Here is a 21379-nt window from a genome sequence, read left to right on the forward strand (position 1 = left end):
TTTATTTATAAAAACTAAAAATTACATTTCTATGTTCGGAGAATGTCTGATCAGCCTTTCTGCTCCAGAACAGTGACTTATGTTAAACACTCTAGGTTTGTCTTGATGCATTCTGACTTTACAAAGTTACAGTATGTTAATAATTTTAACTCTCACAAACCACTCATGAGCACATTAGAATTCTGTGAAGGATCTGCTGATCAGTGACACGATCTACTGAGCAAAAGTACACTTGGAGAACGGCTCACAGGAAACAGTGACAAAGATAAAAGTGGAGCAGAAACAGCTAAAAATTAATGCAAAATAAACACATTTTGAAGAACGTAAGAGATTTTTGGGAAAATGCTGACATCTTTCAGTGGTTATAATAAACTAAATCACTGCAGTTCTGAAAAGACACATTTTCTCATTTAAAGTGCAAAAACAACAACAGAAAATCATTTTAGATTCATAAATGTGCCATTTTTACATTACAAAAAAAAAGTTGGGTATATCTTCTGGACAGGTTCTTCTTGAAGAAAATGTTTCATCTGTCCTCCAAGAGAGTCCTGTTTTGCATATGAACAAACAGTTTTGATTATCTTGTTTGTCCACCATGTGGAAACACTGCTTATTAGGCTTAATTCCTCAAAGAAGTCTTTTAGAAAAGAGACAGAATGTTTTTTTCAACAAAGAACAACCTGTCCAGAGGACCTTCTCAACTTTTTTTTTTTGGATTTTTCTCCCTGGATTATTAAGATGCACCAAGACACCTAACTTTGAACAACTGTATCACATTGAGGACTGAGTGTAAGACTTCTTTACACTCAGAGTTCATACATCGCAAAACTTACACACAATCCAATGAGTGTTTGTGGGCCTTGACCCAGAAACCTTCAGTCCTGAACTGGATACTGCCCCGTGGCATCGTCTCTGGTTTCAGTCAAAATCCCACGACCTGGATCAACAATGAAACCGTGTTCCCTGAGTGGTGAGGAGCGCAACATCTGAGACGGTTCAAAACACAAATGGTAATGAAGATTTTGTGCTCGAACACAACTCAGAACTGACCTCTGTAGCGATTTTATTAGAATCCATAAAAACCGAAACACAAGTATGTTTGTGGGTTTTAGCAGGTATGCTGTTTTTATAGAAGTATCTTGAAATCACACTGAGACACGATGTTGCAAACAGCCACTGTCTTAAAAGCTGAAGATTCCTTGAATGAATGCATATTGCCCACCATGTTTCACCAGTGTTTTAGACTAAAATAATCTCATGTGGAGAGATGAAATGTCTAATCTCATTAATAAAATCTGTTTTCTGGTTCATGAGATATTTTGCTGACAGACTCAAGACTAATAACACTGGGTGTGTGCCCTGTATTGTTGGGCTATGAATGTGGCACCATCTACTGGTTCAAATCTACATTTCATGCAACATAGACCTCCTAATGTTCTCTTGGTTTTGCATCTTTGTTCATGTTTCTCACTCTGGTTCACTTTCAAACAAAATAAATAGTTTACAGATAATCTGCTTGAAATGTAAAGAGTAAATGAGATCACCTTCTATACAGTAACGTTAGTTCATGAGAAAGTTATTGCTCCACACTCTGTGACCGTGCATTTGATTCTTTACAGTTGATAGAACAGGAGTGGAGAGAGGCAGTGGATGTGGTCTGTGCAAGATTAAAATCAGACACCACTCTCAGCAGCAGAACCACACTTTCCACAGAACAAGTGTGCCAACTCCTCAAACTGTGCCTGGAGTCAACCTACTTCTCATACGGGGGGCAATATTATAGGCAGAAACATGGGTGTGCCATGGGATCCCCAGTTTCTCCTATTGTTGCAAACCTGTACATGGAGGAAGTGYAAAAGAGAGCCTTGATGTCCTTTTCAGGGGTGCCACCGAGCCATTGGTTCAGATATGTTGACGACACCTGGGTTCAAATTAAAGCCCAGGAAGTCCAACATTTCACTGATCACATCAACTCTGTGGATGAATATATTAAGTTCACACGAGAGGATGTAAAAAATGGCAGGTTGGCGTTCCTGGATTGCGATGTCTCGGTTTCGGATGGAGGACGGTTGGAAACTGGCGTATACAGTATCTTAAGCCCACCCACACAGACCAATATTTGCGTTTTGACTCCCTCCACCCACTGGAACACAAGTTAGGAGTGATCAGGACTCTGTACCACAGAGCAGACAGTGTCCCTACAAACCCAGGAGCCAGGCAGAAAGAGAAATCACACACACGACAGGCCCTGGAGCAGTGTGGTTATCCTGACTGGGCTTTCCTGAAAGCAGACAGGAAACACAGACAGGATTCCATGCAACCTTCAGGTGAAAATGAAGACCCCAAACCCAGACCCAAACCAGTGGTTATTCCGTATGTTGCGGGTGTTTCGGAGAAACTGAGACGTTTATTTTCTAAACATGATGTCCCAGTAGCTTTCAAACCCCAAAACACATTACGGCAAAGGCTGGTTCACCCCAAAGATCCGGTGCCCCGGCACAAACAGAGCAATGTTGTATATGCTGTTAAGTGCCAGGAGGACTGCGACCAGTTATACATCGGGGAAACAAAGCAGCCACTGTTCAAAAGAATGTCCCAACACAGACGAGCTACATCTAATGGCCAGAACTCTGCAGTTTTCACTCATTWACAGGCCAGCGGTCACTCTTTCAGAGATGAGGATGTTCTCATTCTTGATAGAGAGGAACGTTGGTTTGAGAGAGGAGTAAAAGAAGCCATTTTTGTGAAGAAAGACCGTCCATCATTAAACAGAGGTGGAGGCCTCCGTTTTCAGTTGTCCCCCTCCTACAGCGCGGCTATTGCCAGTATCACTCCACCCKCTGTTCACAATAAGTGTTAATTAGGTGTCAACGATAGCCATGTGATGTGAGTATCAGTCACATGGAGGCAGGGCTTAAAAGCCTGAATTTTGCCTGAAACTCTCAGACTGAAGAAGTCTCTTGGAAGAGAGATGAAACATTTCATTAGAGAAGAACCTGTCCAGAGGACCTATACATTTTTTTCTTTTTGATAGAACAGGAGATCTGATATTTCCCTCTAAATAATAATTATAAAGATTATTATTGATAAATTTATTTGATGGAGAAAAGGCACAGATGTGTTATTTTTCTTCTTTCTGCTGCCTTTCATTTCACTTTATTAGTTTTCGTTATGTTCTGTCTGGTTTCATGTTTTATTTTGACTTTATTCTGGTTTTCTGTCATGTCCCTCTGTTTTCCTCCTGTCTGCCTTTGCTCGGCCCCGCCCACTCACACCTGATCCTCACGTTTCTTTCCCAGGTGTTTCTCGTTTTAGCTCATTAGTTCTCCCTTTATATTCTGTCATTTGTCCTCAGTTCTTGTCAGATCGTTGTTCGTTTACTGTTGATGTGTCATGCCAAGCCAAGTATCTTGTTTGCTGCCATGTCCACGCTTTTGTGTTTTTGTTTTAATAAACCTATTTTGTCACCCTCACTCAGTCCTGCATCTTAGGGTTCTAAATCAACCAAGCTCAATCATAACATTTTTTTGTATTTTGTTTTGGATTTTATTTGTTTTTTTTAAAGAAATGAATAAATGAAATGAAAAAAAAATTCAAGATCAAGAAGTAGATCAAGAAGAATCGTTTGTCATTCATACACAACGTCAAGATGCAATGCAGAACGAAATTTGCAGTTTTGAACATCCGTCATATTTGAACAATATAAACTGAGTTTAAAACCCATTAAATGCTGTTATCTGTGTTTACCAGGCAGTCAAACTCTGTGCTCATTTACTGGGAGTTGTATTACTTTTTAAAACAGCACTTTATTTAAAACTGCAACATTTAAGTGTTTGCTTTTTTTTTCTTTTTAATTTCAAGACCTCAACATCCTTGAAAAACTGAACGACAAAACAGGCTGGTGTATTGGGGGAGCATTTATTTCCATTGTGTTGTTTTGCCATCCCAAAAGGCACATGAGGTATTAAAAAAGAAAATGCTTTAATTTGTTTCAGTAAATGTTACACATCGGCTGCTCAGAACCACACAAGAAATCTGGCCACAAGGCGTATTTCTGGATGAAAGGTGATTTCCTAAAACACTTGGCTGCTTCTCTGTCACACTTGCAGACGAACCTTTCACATCGGTCCTCTAAATCCTCTGGAAAGAAAAACAGAAAAGACTTCTGTTATTAAACTATAATTATTATACTTTTTTGTTTCACTACTTTTAACTTTTATTTAACGTTTCACCCACTATAGCCTTTAGCAAGTCAGAACTTCTGCCTTTTTTTTCTAAAATTGTCATAAACCAAACATGTTTTTGGTATTCTTTGCTACGTCCAATAAAAAAAACAACAAATTTGTGCTAGTTTGGATCAACGTGAAATATCTCAAAATAAATAAATCAACCAGTGAGTCATTTTTTAATAGCAAAGAAGTAATTCTTATTTCCATACCACACTTAGCCTCCGCGTCCTCACACGTCCACACGTAGGGGGACGTTTTCGTTTCGCAGCCTAGATCTTCTGCATCTCCGTAACAGCAGTCGTGCTTGTGGCAGCACCTGCAGAGAAACAAACGGATTATTCTGACCTCTGAGCTCCGTCGTGAGTGGGCCGGCTCAAGGGCAGCGGCAGGTGGGTGGTCGTGGGACACCACAGCTATTTTAAAGGCAGGGTCAGGATCACCGCTTTGGGTTTTTCCACGACAGCTATTTTGTAGCCGGCTGGTTTTAAGTGGATTGAGATGTCTTGTGGTGAAAATGAAAAACAAGGAGACAATAATTAAGATTTGGGTGTGGAATTGTAGACCTATTTTAAAGCTCTTCTGGGACGAGTCGACTGAATTGGGGTGATTTCGTCTTGGATGGTGTTTGTGGCTGAGACGTTGTCAAAAACGGAAACATAACTTGATGAAGAGGGGAAAAAGCAACAAGAAATGGAGGAAATAATTTGTGCGTGTACCATCTCTGGAGTGGAGAAACAAAAACAGACTGAATTATATCCTTTGGCAGAGATAATTCACGGGTAGCTAATATACAAAAGCTGCTGATTAACTGCACTTTTAGCACATCCTATAATCAGGTGTCCATGTTTGAAAAAAAAAACAACTAAAAAGCAGAATTATTGTTTTTGTTTATTTTCTTAACTGAGATTCCAGGGGCAGCCTCACCAGTCGGTCAAGTCTCTGGGCCAGCCTTGACCCCCCAGCCCACAGTAGCACCCGTATGACAGATAGGACAAAGCGGATCTCCCTGTGCTGCATTTGATGGCTCCTGCCAGCTCCAGCAGTCCTCTTTTTTCCCGCTGGGAACTGTGCGCTTCCACAGAAACCACAGCCACTGCAAAGAGAAATAAACAACTGAAGAGGAGGAACAAACTTAACTCGCCCCGCGTCATCACATCTCATCTGAAAGGATTTATATATGGTTGTATACGCAGGTGGACACATTAAAAGCATAAAAAAAGATATAAATCATTGTAGACCATTTAATTAGCAGTAGTTTCTAGACTGAAGTCCACACTCTTCTTAGCAACTTACTCGGAGAACTGATTTCATTTCTGGCATCTCATTAAGGCTCAGCATAAAACATCATAAAACACTTGCTAAAATTCTGCAAAATTAGAAACAATTGTTGAGCAAAATCATTCACTGAATCACTGTCTGCAAACTCAACTCAAAGCTCTGTTATCCCTGTTCTATAAATAACTTTTCTCGTCTATTTTCACCGCCACACAGGCTGAGGTTCAAGCTCAAAGTGAAACAATCAGCTTACCAGATAAGAGGAGAAGTGTTCGGTAAAGAGCCATCACGGCATGCAACAGGCAGCTGAACTCTTCCCAGATAGTGTGCCTGGACCTCCACGGTCTGAGTGCAGTGTAATAATGAAGTGTGGAGCTTTATTTAGAGGCTGTCTGAATAATCTCCTGCAGCATCATCATTGGCCAGCGGCTGTAATCTAGTGTTTGTGGAACTGGGCTCCCTCTGCAGGAAACAACTGGTTAGCTAGATGAATGGATGGATGGATTAGTTTATCTTGCTGAAATTATACAATATGTAGAATAAACTTAGTCTTTTTTAAATTAAATTTTTCAAAATCCTTCCATGATTTCTGTAAATCTGGTTTGCATCCGCCTGTAGTGACAGAATGATCTGATCAAGTGATTGAAAGAAATGGATGAAACTGACAGATAAAGTTTACTATGCACTGGCGACAACTCAGCATGAGAGATATGTTGCAAAACATAGCATGACATACCAGTTAAACATGGCAGATCATGTTAGTTATATGTTTTTCTTTCAACCACCAACTTGTTGGTCTGAATAAGAAAGTTTGAACTGGAACTATCAGCATTTGATCAACCACATGTAAATCTTTTTTTCTGTTTTTAAAGAACTTTAAATTAAGATTAAACCTTAGCAAATCAAGTTATAAAAAATATTATCAGAAAATGTACAGATTTATTTATTCAGGTTCATGTTAATCTATTGTTTGCCATTAAAATCTTGACAACACTGTGATTTATATACATCGTTTTATGCCTAAGATTTCCATAAATTAATTTTAATGGCTGTTAACAGTATTTTCTCATTTAGGGATTGATATTGAATTGATAAAAAGGGAGATCCAAAATCCTTCCCATAAAAATATTTGCCTCTAATGTGTTAACAAACAGAAGGAAGAATTTTGAACCTGTTTTTATCTCTGGATATTGTTTTTATTTTCACTAAGAAGTGTGTAATACAAAACATAATCATTGAATTTGTAAAGATACTTTTTGTTTTAAAAAGGTTCTGTATTCACCTGCAGAGTCGTTTTTCATAATAAACCTTGTAGTGTTCACTCATCACCGGCGGGGGCAGCAGAGTGCGCATGTCAGTAACCGATCTACCTCATTTTATTTCAACGAAGAAGAAGAAGCAAAGGGCGGCCTTCATCGACAGCATCAGCCAAGTTCATTTTAGCTAAAACGAAAAAAATAAATAATATATCACCCCCTCTTGTTATATACAGACTTAAGGGTTGTTCGGAATTAAGACCCATTCATGTAAGTATCTAAATCAACTAATGTTCAGCAGTCTCCATGGTAATTACTTAGCCTCTGGCAGGAGCTAAATGTCTCCAGATCGCTATTGTTTGCGTTGAGGAACTAGTTTAACTCAGACATGCCGATGCTTTGTTACGTTAAGACTACTTATTAGAAACTCAGGCGTTTCATTACCTGTTAGGCCTGTGCGTGTTTCTGACAACAGTCTGAAAACTATGCTTTTCTTGGCTACGGCTGTTTTGTTTCAAAGTAAAAATCGCTGAAGTTTGCTATCAGACGGTAATGATGGCTAACGAGAAGTAGAGTCGACGGTCCCTGTCGGCGGGTAACACACGTGCACTAGATTCTGTGCGCCCATTATCGGACAGCTAAACTAGTAAATCGCTTTAAAAACCCAGAATGCCTGAGGTTTTTGTATGAACACAATTTTATGGATTTTATACGCTAAATTGTCACCCCAATGACTGTAATTTTGCATTTGCTGATTATTAGGAGGGGCACAACTGCTCGAAGCTTGGCTAACATAGTAGTCCATTATCTAATTTGCTACACCACGATTCAAATATATATTAACGTTAGACGTTTTAAATAATAATAAATTGTGAATATCAGCTGTGATTATGGGTGGATTACGGTCAGATTTGACGAGGTTTTGCCAAGGAATTGTGTCATAAAAGCAAGTAAAACCTGGATAGTGGTTAACAGTGTATGTATCACCCCGTTCGGTTTGAAATGACATAACGTGGCGATATTTCTACGCRGGTTATAAAACAAAACACCAACACAGAAATACATTGAAACAATTCAGTCATATCATCAACGATAAACTGATTTCTTGTCTCGGTTTTGCCTCTTGAGCTTTAAAATGTAGCGTACATAACCCTTATTTCCGGAACTACAAACGTGTCGTCATTCTTAAACCCGGAAGTAGTAGGCATGCAGGGTGAAGTCGCAAAAAAAGATGGAAAAACGTCTCATACTCTTAACAAATAAAGTAATAATCACTGAAATAGGACTATCTGCTGATGATCATAAATGAGAAATAAGTTATATGTGTCCATTTCCTGTTTTGTTTATTTAACCCTTGTTTCCTTTCAAAAGTCTTGATAATACTGTTGGTCTTTTAGGTGCCGTCTGAGGAGAGGATATTGAAACACGCAGATATGTCCAGTGTGTTTCGGGACAGAAGGAGTCGCTGGCAGGAGATACAGAAAGGCCTTCAGTTTATTCAGTAAGTTCGATTTGTGTTAGGACTTGTTCGCAATTTTCACAAGTGTGCAAAACATACATCTTTAGGAGTAGTGTATTCTGGGGTGTGTAAAGTCTCAACTAAAAATTAGCATTTGCTTTATGTGTTACTATGAGCTACAAGCTTTAATAATTTACATTTAACTCCAGGTAGAAAATGGCCAACAATGTTCTTTTTTTAATCTAGTTTTTGCGTTTTAATTAGAAAATCTTTTCCTTTCCAAACTAGATGTTAAAACATTGAACTTTTAAGTTGCTATTGCTCTATGAACACAATAATGCAAGCTGACATTTCAAAAGAATAGTTTGTTACTGTTAAAAACAAGCCTGTTTAATAGGGTTGGGCATAATCATATCGTGTGCAATTAATCGTCAGAAAAACATTAATCGATTAGTTTTTGTCACTTGACGATTAAAACGATTAATGCCACTAGACAGACTGACTGGGGATTACTCCGGATAGTCCACTCGCTGCCCCTATCTGCTTCAAATATGACGAACATTAAAATTAAAGTTCGGTYATTTATTTATCTATCAACACAATTTAAAATATGATGTATAGCCTGAAATCTGTAATTTTCACGCAATTTGGAACAATTTTTTACAAAGAGCAAATCTTTACCAATAAATTGGTCATGTGACTACAAAATAAGGATGTCAAGGGACTCCAGGGGATTAATCGTCAAATTAATTGTTATTGGCTAAATACCACAATTAATCGTGATTAATATTTTTGCCAATATTGCCCAACCCTACTGTTTAATGAACAGTTAACCCTAATTTCTATAAACTTAAAGAAGGAAAGGGCCAGCAGTGAAATAGAGCTGATATAAGACAGGATTTGTGTTATGGCTGTAAAAGTTGGCTGGCCTTTTTGTTACTGTGGTTGTCAGAATTTAATAATAAGCCCCAGAAGAAGGGAACAACTGACTCTTTGCGTCCTCTAAATTTTGATAGAAGATTGATCTGTAGGGCTGGGCTTAAAAAAATCAATTTAATCGATCTGGATCGATTTTATGTTTCACAAGATCGATTTTTCCCCATGGGTGTTGTGTGCGATGAAGCTGCACGTTTCCATGCTGTGCGTCACTCCTGGCTTGCCGTAGGTTTACAGCCAGTTGACGGTCAGTGCTAACATTAGCTCCCGACAACAAGTTGTCTGTGGCAAAACAAAAGAAACAAAGGAGTCACTAACATTACAGCTGATCCTCAGCTGAACTTAAAGATAACAGAGGCCATGACAACTTTTGTTTGCAAAGATTTGAGCTCAGACGCAGTAGCGGGAAACGAAGCTTCGAGCGGCTCGAACCAAAACTACGATATGCAGGGGTAGACATAAGGAATATTTTTCAGGTTGTCCAGCGGACAACCTGTTGACAAAACCTGGATGTCCGCAAAACATTTTGGTTGTCCAAAAGAATCTCAAGAAAAATGTAATTTAACAAGTATATTGATCTGTAGACAAAGTTTATTATATATAATTGTTCTCAGTCAGCCAGGTTGACAGGATCTGCGTGAATATAACGTCCTCATTCTCTTTCTTTGAAATAGATTATTTAAGACTCAGGGAGTAAAGCAGCAAAAATGTTGCTAATAAAACCTAGAGYTTACCCAACATTCATAAACTTCTTTCTGCTCATAGGTCAAACATTTTCACTTAAATAGGAGTATACTGTGTAGATGACTTTATTAAAAGTTACAGTTCAGTGCTCTGTTTGGCGTTACCAAGTTTTTTCTCCCTTTCATTTTTACAAATGACAAACACCCGCGGCAGAGAACTTTAATCAAGGTCTCTTTTTTTTTTTCTTGGTTGTCCACCGGACAACCAGGAGACAGGATCTGGTTGTCTGAAAGGAAAGTGGGTCGTCTCGGACAACCTAAACAATGGTTATGTCTACCCCTGGATATGTAAACATCTGACTGAAACTGTTCTCTGCATGTATAAATGTGTGAAAGATGTCAGTCTAACAAAATCGTTTAGTTTTGTTACCAGTATTATTTATAAATTTTAGAAACTTCTTAATGTAAATCACAGTGATGAAATGTTTTACTTGAAGTACTTTTTTTTCTTTCTTTCTTCTTAAGTTTTATTGAACAGAAGCTAACAACCATTACAAATATACAGTATTCATATGCTCAAAACAGGGGGCCCAAGTATACACTTATATTATCCCACCTCTTCTCCTGTAAACTTATTCCATCACTTCTTAATGATCAAGAAAATTATTCTTAGTTTCTTAAAAAACTAATGTATCCAACAACACTTTCTCTTGCAATTCCTTTTTACTTAAAACCCTTTGAAAGTTGAGACAGTTTTGTTTCCAGATTAAACTCCAATTTACAAGTTTGCCCTCAATGTTTATAATTTTACCAATGCACCAAGTTAGAATTAATTTCTACRATTTACAGAATTTGTTCCTTTGAGAATGTCTTCTAWATCAAAGTAAATGTGTTACTGCATGATATCCTTAACTAATTTAAAAATCAATCAAACTGAATCGTTGTGAATCGAATCGAATCAATTTGGCAAATGTGAATCGATACCCAGCCCTATTGATCTGTAAGTAATGTTAAAACAACACATAGGCAGTGTGTTTCAATGTAGCATGAGCATTTTTTTATGTTAAAAAAATAGAACTGGTTTTAGGGTTGAGCCCTGTTGTCTCTGTAGTCAGTAAAAAATCCAATACATCACTATTATGAAATGCTGTCCTATTTAAGAATAGCACATCCAGTTATTGTGAGTGAGCATGGGAGAAAATCTTAGTCATGTTCCTTTTGTCGAAAAAACATTCTGATTGCGTCATGTTGGTTAGATCAGAAGTGAGGCAGCGTACATTGGTTGTGTGTCTGCTTTGTTTTTTCTGGCTAGTAAAGACTAAATGTTTGTTCACACATTGTTCTAGAACTGTGCTGCGCAGCATAAAGTTACATTTCCTCTTATCTGATGGAGCTCTTTATTAAAAGAAAAAGCAGCGATACATTACCAGAGCACATCATTTTGTGTCATGAGGTGAAACCGTTTTAATTTCTGGTTAATACATTACATCATTTATGACTGACTTGGATGACCCGTGACCGATCCTACAAATGTGTCACTGAAAAACAGCCAAGTGTGTGATAAAAGCTACATTCAGTTGTAGATGATTCTTTTCAAATAACTGGATAATTTTCTGTGTAATGACTTCATATTCTTCTTAACAAAACTAAATGTTTTGAATCTGTTTTCATTTGTTGCCTGCCCTAGTTACAGTGCACACGCTTAAAATGTCACGTTCCTCAAATCCAGTGCATTGGAGCAAATACAACTTTTTTTTTGCCAGGCAGAAGCAGAATTTAGCAGAAAGGAACAGCTTTCTCATTCGATGTTTGATATCACAACCTTTTACTTGGTTTGTGCAATATCATCTGACCTGTTTGATGTTGCATCACATTCCTGAGTATTGATGGAAGCTCAGGGAGAGTTACTACAGACTTTTCTCAACACCAAATGTGGATGTTTGGATTTGTTCACAGCCAGTATCTCACTTGGCTGTGAATGTTGGAGACTAGATGGCAATTCATGATCTATTTTTATGTGCAAGGCAAAATTGTATTGTTGGCCATGCATGTTAATTCGCTGACAGTGTCCGGCTCCACCCACATTCTACACACCTTGGCCTGTTTTATAACAAAGTTGGCAGCTTTCTCCAGTTTATGAAATAATATTCTGGAGTACATGTTTGAAATGAAGATGGGCAGATTTATTTTTATCCTGGGCATAGGGTTGGGCATAACCGTGTCGTCTGCAATTAATCGTCAAAAAAACATTTATCTATTATTTTTTGGCACTTGACGATTAATACGATTAATGCAACCAGACAGACTGACTGGAGATTTCCCCGGTCAGTTCACTCGTTGCTCCTCTCCGCTTCAAATATGACGAATATTTAAATAAAAGTTCAGTAATTTATTTATCAACACAATTTAAATTTTGATGTACAGCCTGAAGTCTGTGATTTTGACACAGTTTGAAAAAGATTTTTACGAAGAGCAAATCTTTCCCACTAAATTGTCATGTGACCAAGACATAAGGGTGTCCAYGGACTCAAGGGGATTAATAGTCAAATTAATCGTTATCGTCTAAATACCATAATTAATCGTGATTAATTTTTTTGGCCAATATCGCCCAACCCTAKCTGGGCATAGTTAGACTTGGGCATTTGGGCTGTAGCCCCAGATGTGTTTTTATTATTATTGTTATTACATGGAAACTAATAATTGAAGAAATTAAAAAAGGATGTTTTGTTCAAATCAGGTGTTAGGCTTCAGAAATAATTTATGTTTGTRTAAAGGCACAAGCATTGTGGTTGTGTTTTCTTTGCAAGCAGCATCTGCTTCAGTACACTTGCATTGAGAGTCTGTGCTTTTAACAAATTGTTTACAGAAGTTAAAGAAATTAAACAAAAATGTATGTTAATAATAATTAATGGGGTGTGACTGCATGCCCTGAGGGCATCAAACATCTGTTTTTTGTCAGTCAGCTGCAGTAAATATGGCACTGCTGTCAATTTTTTTTTCAACTTGAGGCAAGTGAAGAGAAATCAACTGCTCATGCTGTGCTGGAGTTACCTGCCAACACGGAAAAATTATAAGTGGGAGGTGTTTTACTAAGCTGTTACTCTTTAATAAATTTAAAGAACTTAAAGTAACTCAGGAGTCAGTTTCATGATTTGTACCCAGTGAGAAGTTTCAAATTATAAATGCATCTAACCCCCAACCAAACTTCATTCTCATGTATGTTTTTTAAAACAATTTTTTCTTGTTTTTAGATCAACTCTTCCATTTCCTGGAAGCCAGGAGCAGTATGAGGTAAGCTTTGAAAGAATGAGCGTGGGTGTACCACATTTAGTTTTTCTGCAACATTTTGTTGGTTTGAATAAAACACAAATAAGTCAGATGATACATTTTTTTAAATCCTGTAAATCCACATGTTAAATGGTTGTTCTTTTTTCATTATTGTCTTTTTTTATTTCCAGGTGTTCATAAAGGACCTCGTGTGGAACCTATTTGGAGAGGGGAATGATGTGTTTAGAGAAGGGGATTGGACAAAATCTATTGAGATGTACACAGAGGCGTTGAGCATAGCAGAGTATGCAGACTCCGAAGAAATCTGTATTCCAACAGGTTTACTGGAGAAACTGTATGCAAATCGAGCTGCTGCGTACCTCAACATTGTTCCGGTGAGTAGGTGGTATCTGTCACGCTCGAGTTTGACTTGCTTTCACTTTCTTGTGTCTCTGAACAAAATACATTTGAAACTAAATTACCAAAAACATTCCAAAGGACAAAAAAAAAATGCGAGAGGTGATATTTTTTGTGATTTCAGGAATTTGTACTTTTTTTTGGCTGTTTCACTTTTTTGGCCACATTTTCCCCATTAAAAATTAATGGAGCTGTTTTCAGCTCATTTAAACCCTTCAAGATGTTTATAAATCTTTATTGTACTTTACATCTTATATTTTGATCCTGCTCTTTTTCACTTCCTTGTGCAAATTTTAGCCTTTTTTCCCCCTAACTTTAGCTTTTTTCTGCTATTTTGTTTGTCATTCTGCTCCTTTCTGCTATTCRGTTAATTTCTGCTTTTTTGTTTCTGCTAATTTTAACTATTTATGCTTCTTTCAGTTGCTTTTTGCTAGTTTCAGCTGTTTTTATCAATTTCGGCTGCTGTTTAACTGTTCASCAAAACATCTCAGGAATAAGAATTCCCACTAGCATTTTCGCAAGAAATGCATTTTCTCTAGTTAATATGATAAATCTAAAAGCCGGCGCAAATATAAAATCAAACTATTTAATGGCACATTTGACCTAACCGTGAAAAGCCTGGATAAAATAAGAAATATGAAACATGTAAAATATATATAAAACATGTTGAGAATTTTTAAATAAAAAAATTTGTTGAAAAAATAGCAATATATGGCAATAAATTGTATCATGACCTCTGTGTCATATGTATTGTATCACCAAATTCTTGCCAATACACAGCTCTAATAGGCATTGCCTGCTGGGGGGTTATTGTGACTGCTGTATAATCTAGTTTGTTCTGCATCAGGAGTCTTTCAAGTTAGTTTTTTTATTTTACTTCCAGCACTAGTGCAGTGTTACGGTTGTTTTTGCCTTACAGCTGGCAGCCTTGTTGGGCATGAAATATGACTAACTTCTGTAACAAGATCTTTTTTTTTCATTGAAACTAACTTGCATACTTTGTTGTTGATAACACGACGTTGGCTGTGCTGTTACTTTCCCCCTCTAAGACAGCACACTATATAAGTGATAATGTAGTTTTATCTTTTTATACAAATTTCATTTTTATCAACAATTTCACAAACTTGCAAAATTGTAGTTTTTGTTCGTTACACAGTAGGAACGTAAAGACAAAAAAAGACTAAACATTGGAGGATAGCTAGTTTTATTTGACCCTTAGTAAAATCTGTTAAAGCACTGGTAAATATCAATAACACATTGAAATTCAGCACAAATTGATRAAGATGTTAATATTTATGAAAACGTCAACAGCCCACATAGATAGAATTATCTTTGTGTAAAGTAAGTCTTACGTTTCCTTAATGGCGTGGTAATGCTAAATCAACTTATTACCCAAAGTGTTGCTTATTTATTTTGGTAATTTTTAACCTTCCCATTTACAAGACTACACAAAAACACAGAACAAAGAAAAAGAATTATTACAGAAAATAAATAAGACACAATCTTTGAATTCCTGTCAGTGTCAAAAACACAAGGTATAGATTGAAAAAAGTGTAGGTAGAAGCATAAGCTTTGACTCATTCATGCATGTTTGGGAAATCCATGAATCTCCTGTGGTAGCTGTGTGGAGCTGCCTAAACGCTTGCTGGTACAAAGCCCCGCCTATTTGTACATAGCACCTCCCTAGAGCTCAGACTGCAGCCAAGCTCCCACCCCACAGAGCATCCCCGCCCACCAAAGCATTGTTTGAAAATGTCCTGAAGTGGGAGTGTCAGAAGTGGTGGGTGGTTCTTAAAGAGAGGCAAATTTCAAGTTGTTATGACAGGTCATGATTCAGTGTTAATTTTATATTTGATACAGCATTTTCATAACAAGTGAGAGTAAAAAAAATACATACCACCCGCACCCCCTTAAGGATGATAAACTTTATTTTATGTGTAGTTTTAAAAAGGTATTTGTTTCTTCTTTTCCTCTTTGTCTGTTTGCATTGAGCCTCATTATGCAAGTAAAACTGCTTTGTTGTCACAGGACGACACACCCATGCCCAACTCCAATAACTAAATGCATAAAGCTTATTCCTGTTCCAAATGGCACACCTGTTTTGCTGTCACCACAGCACTGAGTCAAGGTTTTCTAACCAAAACAACATATTTCTGTTCATATTAACAGGGACTGTTTGACCAAGCACTAGAAGACTGTGAAAAAGCTCTCCAGTTAAACGAGGGAAACTACAAAGCACTGTACAGAAAAGCAAAAGCCTTGAAAGAGATGGGGAGACATCAACAGGCCTATGAGGCTGTTGCCAAATGCTCTCTTGCAGTGCCTCAGGTAAGAGATATTATCTACAAATTTTCAGCTCATTTGGTTAAACACACACTTGATCACACATAAACYTTGGGAAAGTGATAGATTATTCTTTTAAATGAAAGCAGAATAAAGGCTACAACTTATCTAAAAACTGTACAAAGATCAACACTTCCTGCTTTGTGTGTTATTTTCTTCAGGATTCCAATGTCACACAGTTGACTCAGGACCTTGCCAAAATTTTGGGGTTAAAAATCCGCAAAGCTTATGTTAGAAGTAAGGTATGTATAAAGGTTGGGACAATGTGAAACTGTTGGCAGCAAGAAGTTCCTAAGAAGTCACTAGTTAAGCATGTTGTGTCACAATAAACTGAAATGCAATTTTTAATACATGGGTTTTCTACAGAGAGATTTTTGCCAGTCGTGATTTTGTAGTTTCACAATAATAAAATTTGGATTATAAGCAGATGTTTCTTTCTCTTTTTTTTCTTTCTTTTGCTTAACAGCCTGCCTTGAATGTTTTGCGGGGATCAAGTTATCACGAAATGTCAGGTGACAAAGTAAGTATCAACACCCATACAAAAAGACACACAGTCACTGTCTCCAAATAAATAAATATAAGTAATATTTTTATTTTCCCTCAGTTTTCTCATGGTTCACCTTCAGTTGAAGATATAGAAATTGGTAAGATTTAATATTAAACAAACTTTGATTAGCTTCTCCATCTCCTAAGGGTGAAACACATACTAGAGACGACTCATTTTGTTTTTTTGTTTTTTTCTCTCTCTGTTTTAGAAGTGCCTCCATATACCCAGGATAGCAGTGTTTTGGTCCCTGGTCCAACTCAAATCCAACCCCCAGTAGCAGTACACCCACCTCGGACTGAGTCAGTGGTTGATGAACGTCCTCCTAGCAACAGTATCATATCTATACCCCAATCTGAGCCTCCGGGCTTTGAGTCGGTCCCCCTGCCCGTATCTGCGCCCACATCAGTTCCTCTTTCTGTGCACACATTTGTAAATGGCTGTCGTACCAAGCCTCATTCAATTCTTGAACCTAGTCAGGATTTTGATGCAGACATCATCGGGGATGACCTGGATGATCTGCTGGACCAAGCTGGTCCTGAATCAAGCATGGTGCGTGAACAGCTTGCACTTTATACATTTGTTGATTAATAGAAAACAAGTCAATTTTAACATATATCTAACTTATTTTTGCCTCTTTCTTCAGATTATTCCCACTGTGAAGGGGCCTCTTCCTTTACCAACCAGTATTTCCTCGAGTAGTTCTATATCAAGGCCATTCTTGATGGCACCAGACATGAYCCCGTTTCTGCACAGCAGTAGCCAGCAGTGCACTGTAACTCTGCCTCCTCTCTATAACAAGTCAGGATCAAGCACATATTTTGGTATGGACACTTTTGATTCGCTGACATCACAACTGGACTCTCTTGATAGTCTTTCGATATCYGACTACAAATCAGGTTTGTTACTTTACGTTTCCTGGAAAATTGTGTAGTTTTACTTTGGTTTGAGTTAACAGTAAAATATTAAGCATGTTTTTGTCTTTTTCTCTCTGCCATACATTCAGATTTTGTTACCAGTCCCTTCATTCCACAGGTACTTTTTCTTTATTGGCATTATTGAGATATCATCAGCTTACTTTTTGTGTCCAACCCTAAAATTGCATTGTTTTTAAACACAGCACAATAATGACGCACCAATGGGAATGGCTGTAGGTATGCCTGAAGTGAAGGACCTACCTGCGGCGGTGGATTTAGCAAAGAACCCTTTAGCTGAAACACATGAGTTCAAACAAGCCTGCTCAATATGCTACGTCAAAACAGGTGAGCTCTTTTAATTGGCTGGATTTAGGACGGGAAGAAACGGTCTTTAAACTGTTACACCTTCTATTTGTGGCCTTGCTTTTAAAGAACGACAATCTCAAATCATAAACAAGTAGCACTAAGGGGAACGTGCAATTTCTCTTTATTAAGTAAATATTTTGTTGTATGTGACTGCTTTTTATGGGGAATTTGTAGTGCTGCTAACTTCTGTAAACCTAGCTCTTCTGCACATTTAAGGGATGCTTTGTAGAATCTGAACTACTGCCAGATGATAAATCTGATGCAGTTTTTCATCGAAACCAAGCCGTTCGTCTATTTGAAACATCGCCCACCCCTAGCTGGAAGTGGTCATTGTTTTTCAAGATGAAGAAGAGGGCTTGTTCTAAAATGTTTTCACAATTGCAGGTCCTGGAGTGTTGGATTACACGCTTCATACTGAAGATCATAAATGCAAAAAGGACGTTTTACTTGGCAGAATCAAGCATTCACCTGACAAAACGTGGAAGCTCATTAGACCCCGACCAACAAAAACCCAATATGTCGGCCCTTATTACATTTGCAAAGGTAACCTCGAAATCTATTCAAAATTTGAAATATTTTTTTATATTTTGTATCATCTTTGTAGAGTTCAATGCACTTCAATGTTTTCCTATTTTCATCACTTTTATATATTTGACATGTATATAGTCACAATCTATCATTTAAAACACATTTTTTATAACAGGAACTGTTTAAACACTTTTTGTTTTACTACCACTTTGCTCCTTTGCTCTTTCGTCATGTTTGTACTAAGAGTGAATACTAAAATATGACCTTACCTGTTTCAGAGGTGGCTGTTGGAAAAGAGTGCCTATACCCTGGTCACTGCACATTTGCATACTGTCAGGAAGAAATTGATGTTTGGACTCTGGAGCGGAAAGGATTTATCTCCAGAGAGCTGCTCTTCGATCCTTTTGGACCACACACAAACATCAGGCTGACTGTCCCAAAGATCTTACAGGAACATCGTGGGACTTTTATGTTTCTCTGTGGGGTGAGGATTTGACTGTATTTACTGGAGATATTGTGATATTAGACAGCGGTGTTGCATCAGTAGATACTCTTTTGTGAACAAGTAAGATCTATATTGGGGATTTGAGATAGATCAGCTCACTCTGAGACCTCATTTTTAAAGGACAGCAAGCGTTGCTAAAGAATACCGACAGGAGTTTTCGAAAGCAAGTCATCCTTTGCCATCTGTCCTCACTCTAACTACCTCCATATATCTCCGTTTCCTCTTTGTCTTTTTTCCTGGCAGCTGCATCTCTAACATCTTTCTACCAGTTCATCCACTGCCTCTCCTTTGCARGTTCAAACTMTCTCAGTCTGGTCTCTCACTTTATCTCACAGTCCTTAAACTGGTGCTGTACCTATGATCATCTTATTCCTAATCTGATCCATCCTTGTCACTCTGAATGAGAACCTCAACATCTTTGGCTCTACCACTTCCAGTTCTGTCTCCTGTCATTTTGTCAGTGCCAGTCCAAACCAAACACAGCTGGTCTCACTACTGTACAGGGGTGAAAGTAAGCCGGTACGGTCCGGTACTGCGTACCACTAAAAGATTCTACGCCGGTACGCAGTACCGGGAAGATGGGGGAGCGGCTGTCAACTATAAAGCTGTCATTCAGAACCAGATCACAGCTGCACTTTCTGTCAGAATAGACCTGTTAGCAGTATGCAGTATAAAACACAATTAATCTGTTTATAAATAGTTTTTTTTTCTCATCCCAAATTGTTTCCTAACTGTCCCTGTCAGCTCCTCTTCCCTCGGAGCTTGAGGCTTTCATGAGCCATCAGGCACGGTCAATTCATAATGGCAAAATTAATTCGCCTCACAAAATAGTTCCTCGTTATAAGCTCAGTTTGTAATTTGTTGTTTTGTTGTGTTTTTCCAACTACTTTTACTTTTCGTGAGTCAAATGCGAGACAGTTCGTGTTATTTAACCTTTATTTATRCAGGTAAACTGTTCGAGAACCACTTCTCATTTACAAACATGACCTGGCATGCACTGAGTGCATTGCAATYWACAAATCGCGATTAATCGTGATMAAAWTTTTTAATCTATGRCCAGCACTAAAGTTAATCAATATGAGTTAACTCGATTAATTTATGGCGACAGTTAATGTCGCTTTATGTCATAGTACRGGCAAGAACTTAAAACTACTTTCACCCCTGCTACTGTATTGATTAAATGGCAATAGGTACCATTTAAAATGGGTCATTTTAAATGGCAACATTGAAATCAGTCTAAATGTGAGATGTTGACAGAAGAACTTTTAATTTTGTGTTATTAAACTATTTGAAGTTTTATTTTAAATCCTGCAGTGATGACAAACGCTTTATTGACAGATGTTCTAACCTGATTTTTAGCTGGAATGGCACAAAAAATAAACAAGATGAAGCCCAAGTRATAAGTAACTCGAACAGAACTTGTGTGCTTCACAAGTCAAAGGATCTGAAATAATAAGCTTGATTTGTTAGTTGTTTCCAGTGCTCATTTCAGTACTTTTTTGTTCTGCAGGTGTGCTTTGACCACAAGCCCAGAATAATCAGCAAAACCAACAAAGATGACCCTTCACTTTGTTCTCATCCAGTGACAAAGCATAACTTTGAAGATCATAAGTGAGTCAGACGAAATTTGACAGCTGGTAGTCAAATTTTCAGTGTCTAATCTGAGCAATAATCACATTGACTTTTGTGTGTGTTTGTCTTTAAGGTGCCTTGTCCACATTTTAAAGGAGAACTCAGTTCGCTACTCCAAAATCAGACCTTTGAGTCCTCAAAGCCAGCTGGATCTTTGTCGCCATGAAGTGCGTTATGGCTGCGTGAGAGAAGACGAGTGTTTCTACGCCCACAGCCTCATCGAGTTGAAAGTGTGGATGATGCAGCACGGGCTTGGTAAGACTGCTCTTTGACCTTTCAACASATGGATGTTTGTACATAAATATATGATCGTTGGTTTTACACTTTACCCAAAGCCTGTGAGGAAAACATTCCCCAACAACATGCATTGCTTTGGTTTTTATGCATTTTATTTTTTTTAACACAGGTATCACTCATGAAAGTATTGTTCATGAGGCAAAGAAGTATTGGAATGCAACAGCTTCCTTGCAGGGAGCCCAGGTAAAATGATTTTATTTCCTATGATGAATACTGTTCATACTGCTTAATACAATATAAGTATCGGCTAGTATTTTATGGTGTTACATATGTGCCACCAGCTTGAGCGTGCAGCAACACTAATTTGAAAGCAGATATCAATATTAACGGGCAAAATTTTAAACGCGTTCATTCAAATCACACACGCTCACTCCCTCCCAGCCTCCTCACTCAATTTTCTCTGCAGCTCTGTCTCTGCGTTCGCAACCCAAGTTGTATGTAAATGAACCACATCACCAGCCAATCACAGGTGGGTTTTTTTTTTTTCATCCAGTCAAATCATGTCTTGCAAATCAAAATACTGACCCATGAGGCAGAAGTGTCAATCTTAGGTTCATGAAATCAGGAAAAGATAAGATATATTTTATACATTTTGTAGAATATTTAGTAAAGCATACAAAAATGCTCACTGTCATTGTGTATTTTAGGCAACATTTCTAAAACACATTAAGATGCATTACTTTCTGGTTTGGATATTATTTGTAGATGCAGTAATATTTTATAAT

At 37.7% G+C, this 21379-nt stretch overlaps 2 protein-coding genes across 3 annotated transcripts in view; one reads left to right on the forward strand and one right to left on the reverse strand.

The window, feature by feature from the left end:
- Positions 1-3899: 3899 nt before the first annotated feature.
- Positions 3900-6869, reverse strand: pla2g10 (phospholipase A2 group X). The gene is made up of 5 exons (XM_014023793.1): positions 6787-6869; positions 5758-5966; positions 5154-5322; positions 4439-4545; positions 3900-4140 (listed from the first exon to the last, which is right to left on the reverse strand). Exons 2-5 carry the CDS (start codon positions 5789-5791, stop codon positions 3992-3994), a joined length of 459 nt encoding a protein of 152 aa, XP_013879247.1. The 5' UTR covers positions 5792-5966; positions 6787-6869; the 3' UTR covers positions 3900-3991.
- A 58-nt stretch (positions 6870-6927) lies between these two features.
- zc3h7a (zinc finger CCCH-type containing 7A) overlaps positions 6928-21379 on the forward strand; it is an 18142-nt gene continuing 3690 nt past the window's right edge. Inside the window, exons 1-17 of one of the 2 annotated variants that reach the window (XM_014023777.1) lie at positions 6928-7030; positions 8158-8261; positions 13090-13129; positions 13297-13500; positions 15692-15850; positions 16027-16107; positions 16332-16385; positions 16470-16509; positions 16621-16961; positions 17056-17308; positions 17416-17444; positions 17530-17671; positions 18077-18235; positions 18499-18704; positions 20236-20336; positions 20431-20612; positions 20764-20837. In XM_014023777.1, coding sequence (XP_013879231.1) covers positions 8194-8261; positions 13090-13129; positions 13297-13500; positions 15692-15850; positions 16027-16107; positions 16332-16385; positions 16470-16509; positions 16621-16961; positions 17056-17308; positions 17416-17444; positions 17530-17671; positions 18077-18235; positions 18499-18704; positions 20236-20336; positions 20431-20612; positions 20764-20837 — 2133 coding nt within the window. In that variant the 5' untranslated portion in view covers positions 6928-7030; positions 8158-8193. Of the gene's footprint in view, positions 7031-7340; positions 7356-8157; positions 8262-13089; positions 13130-13296; positions 13501-15691; positions 15851-16026; positions 16108-16331; positions 16386-16469; positions 16510-16620; positions 16962-17055; positions 17309-17415; positions 17445-17529; positions 17672-18076; positions 18236-18498; positions 18705-20235; positions 20337-20430; positions 20613-20763; positions 20838-21379 lie in introns of those variants that run through there. The other variant, XM_014023783.1, reaches the window with a different exon arrangement.

The sequence above is a fragment of the Austrofundulus limnaeus genome, unplaced genomic scaffold (genome assembly GCF_001266775.1).
Source record: "Austrofundulus limnaeus strain Quisiro unplaced genomic scaffold, Austrofundulus_limnaeus-1.0 Scaffold4, whole genome shotgun sequence".
NCBI classification, from domain to species: domain Eukaryota; kingdom Metazoa; phylum Chordata; class Actinopteri; order Cyprinodontiformes; family Rivulidae; genus Austrofundulus; species Austrofundulus limnaeus.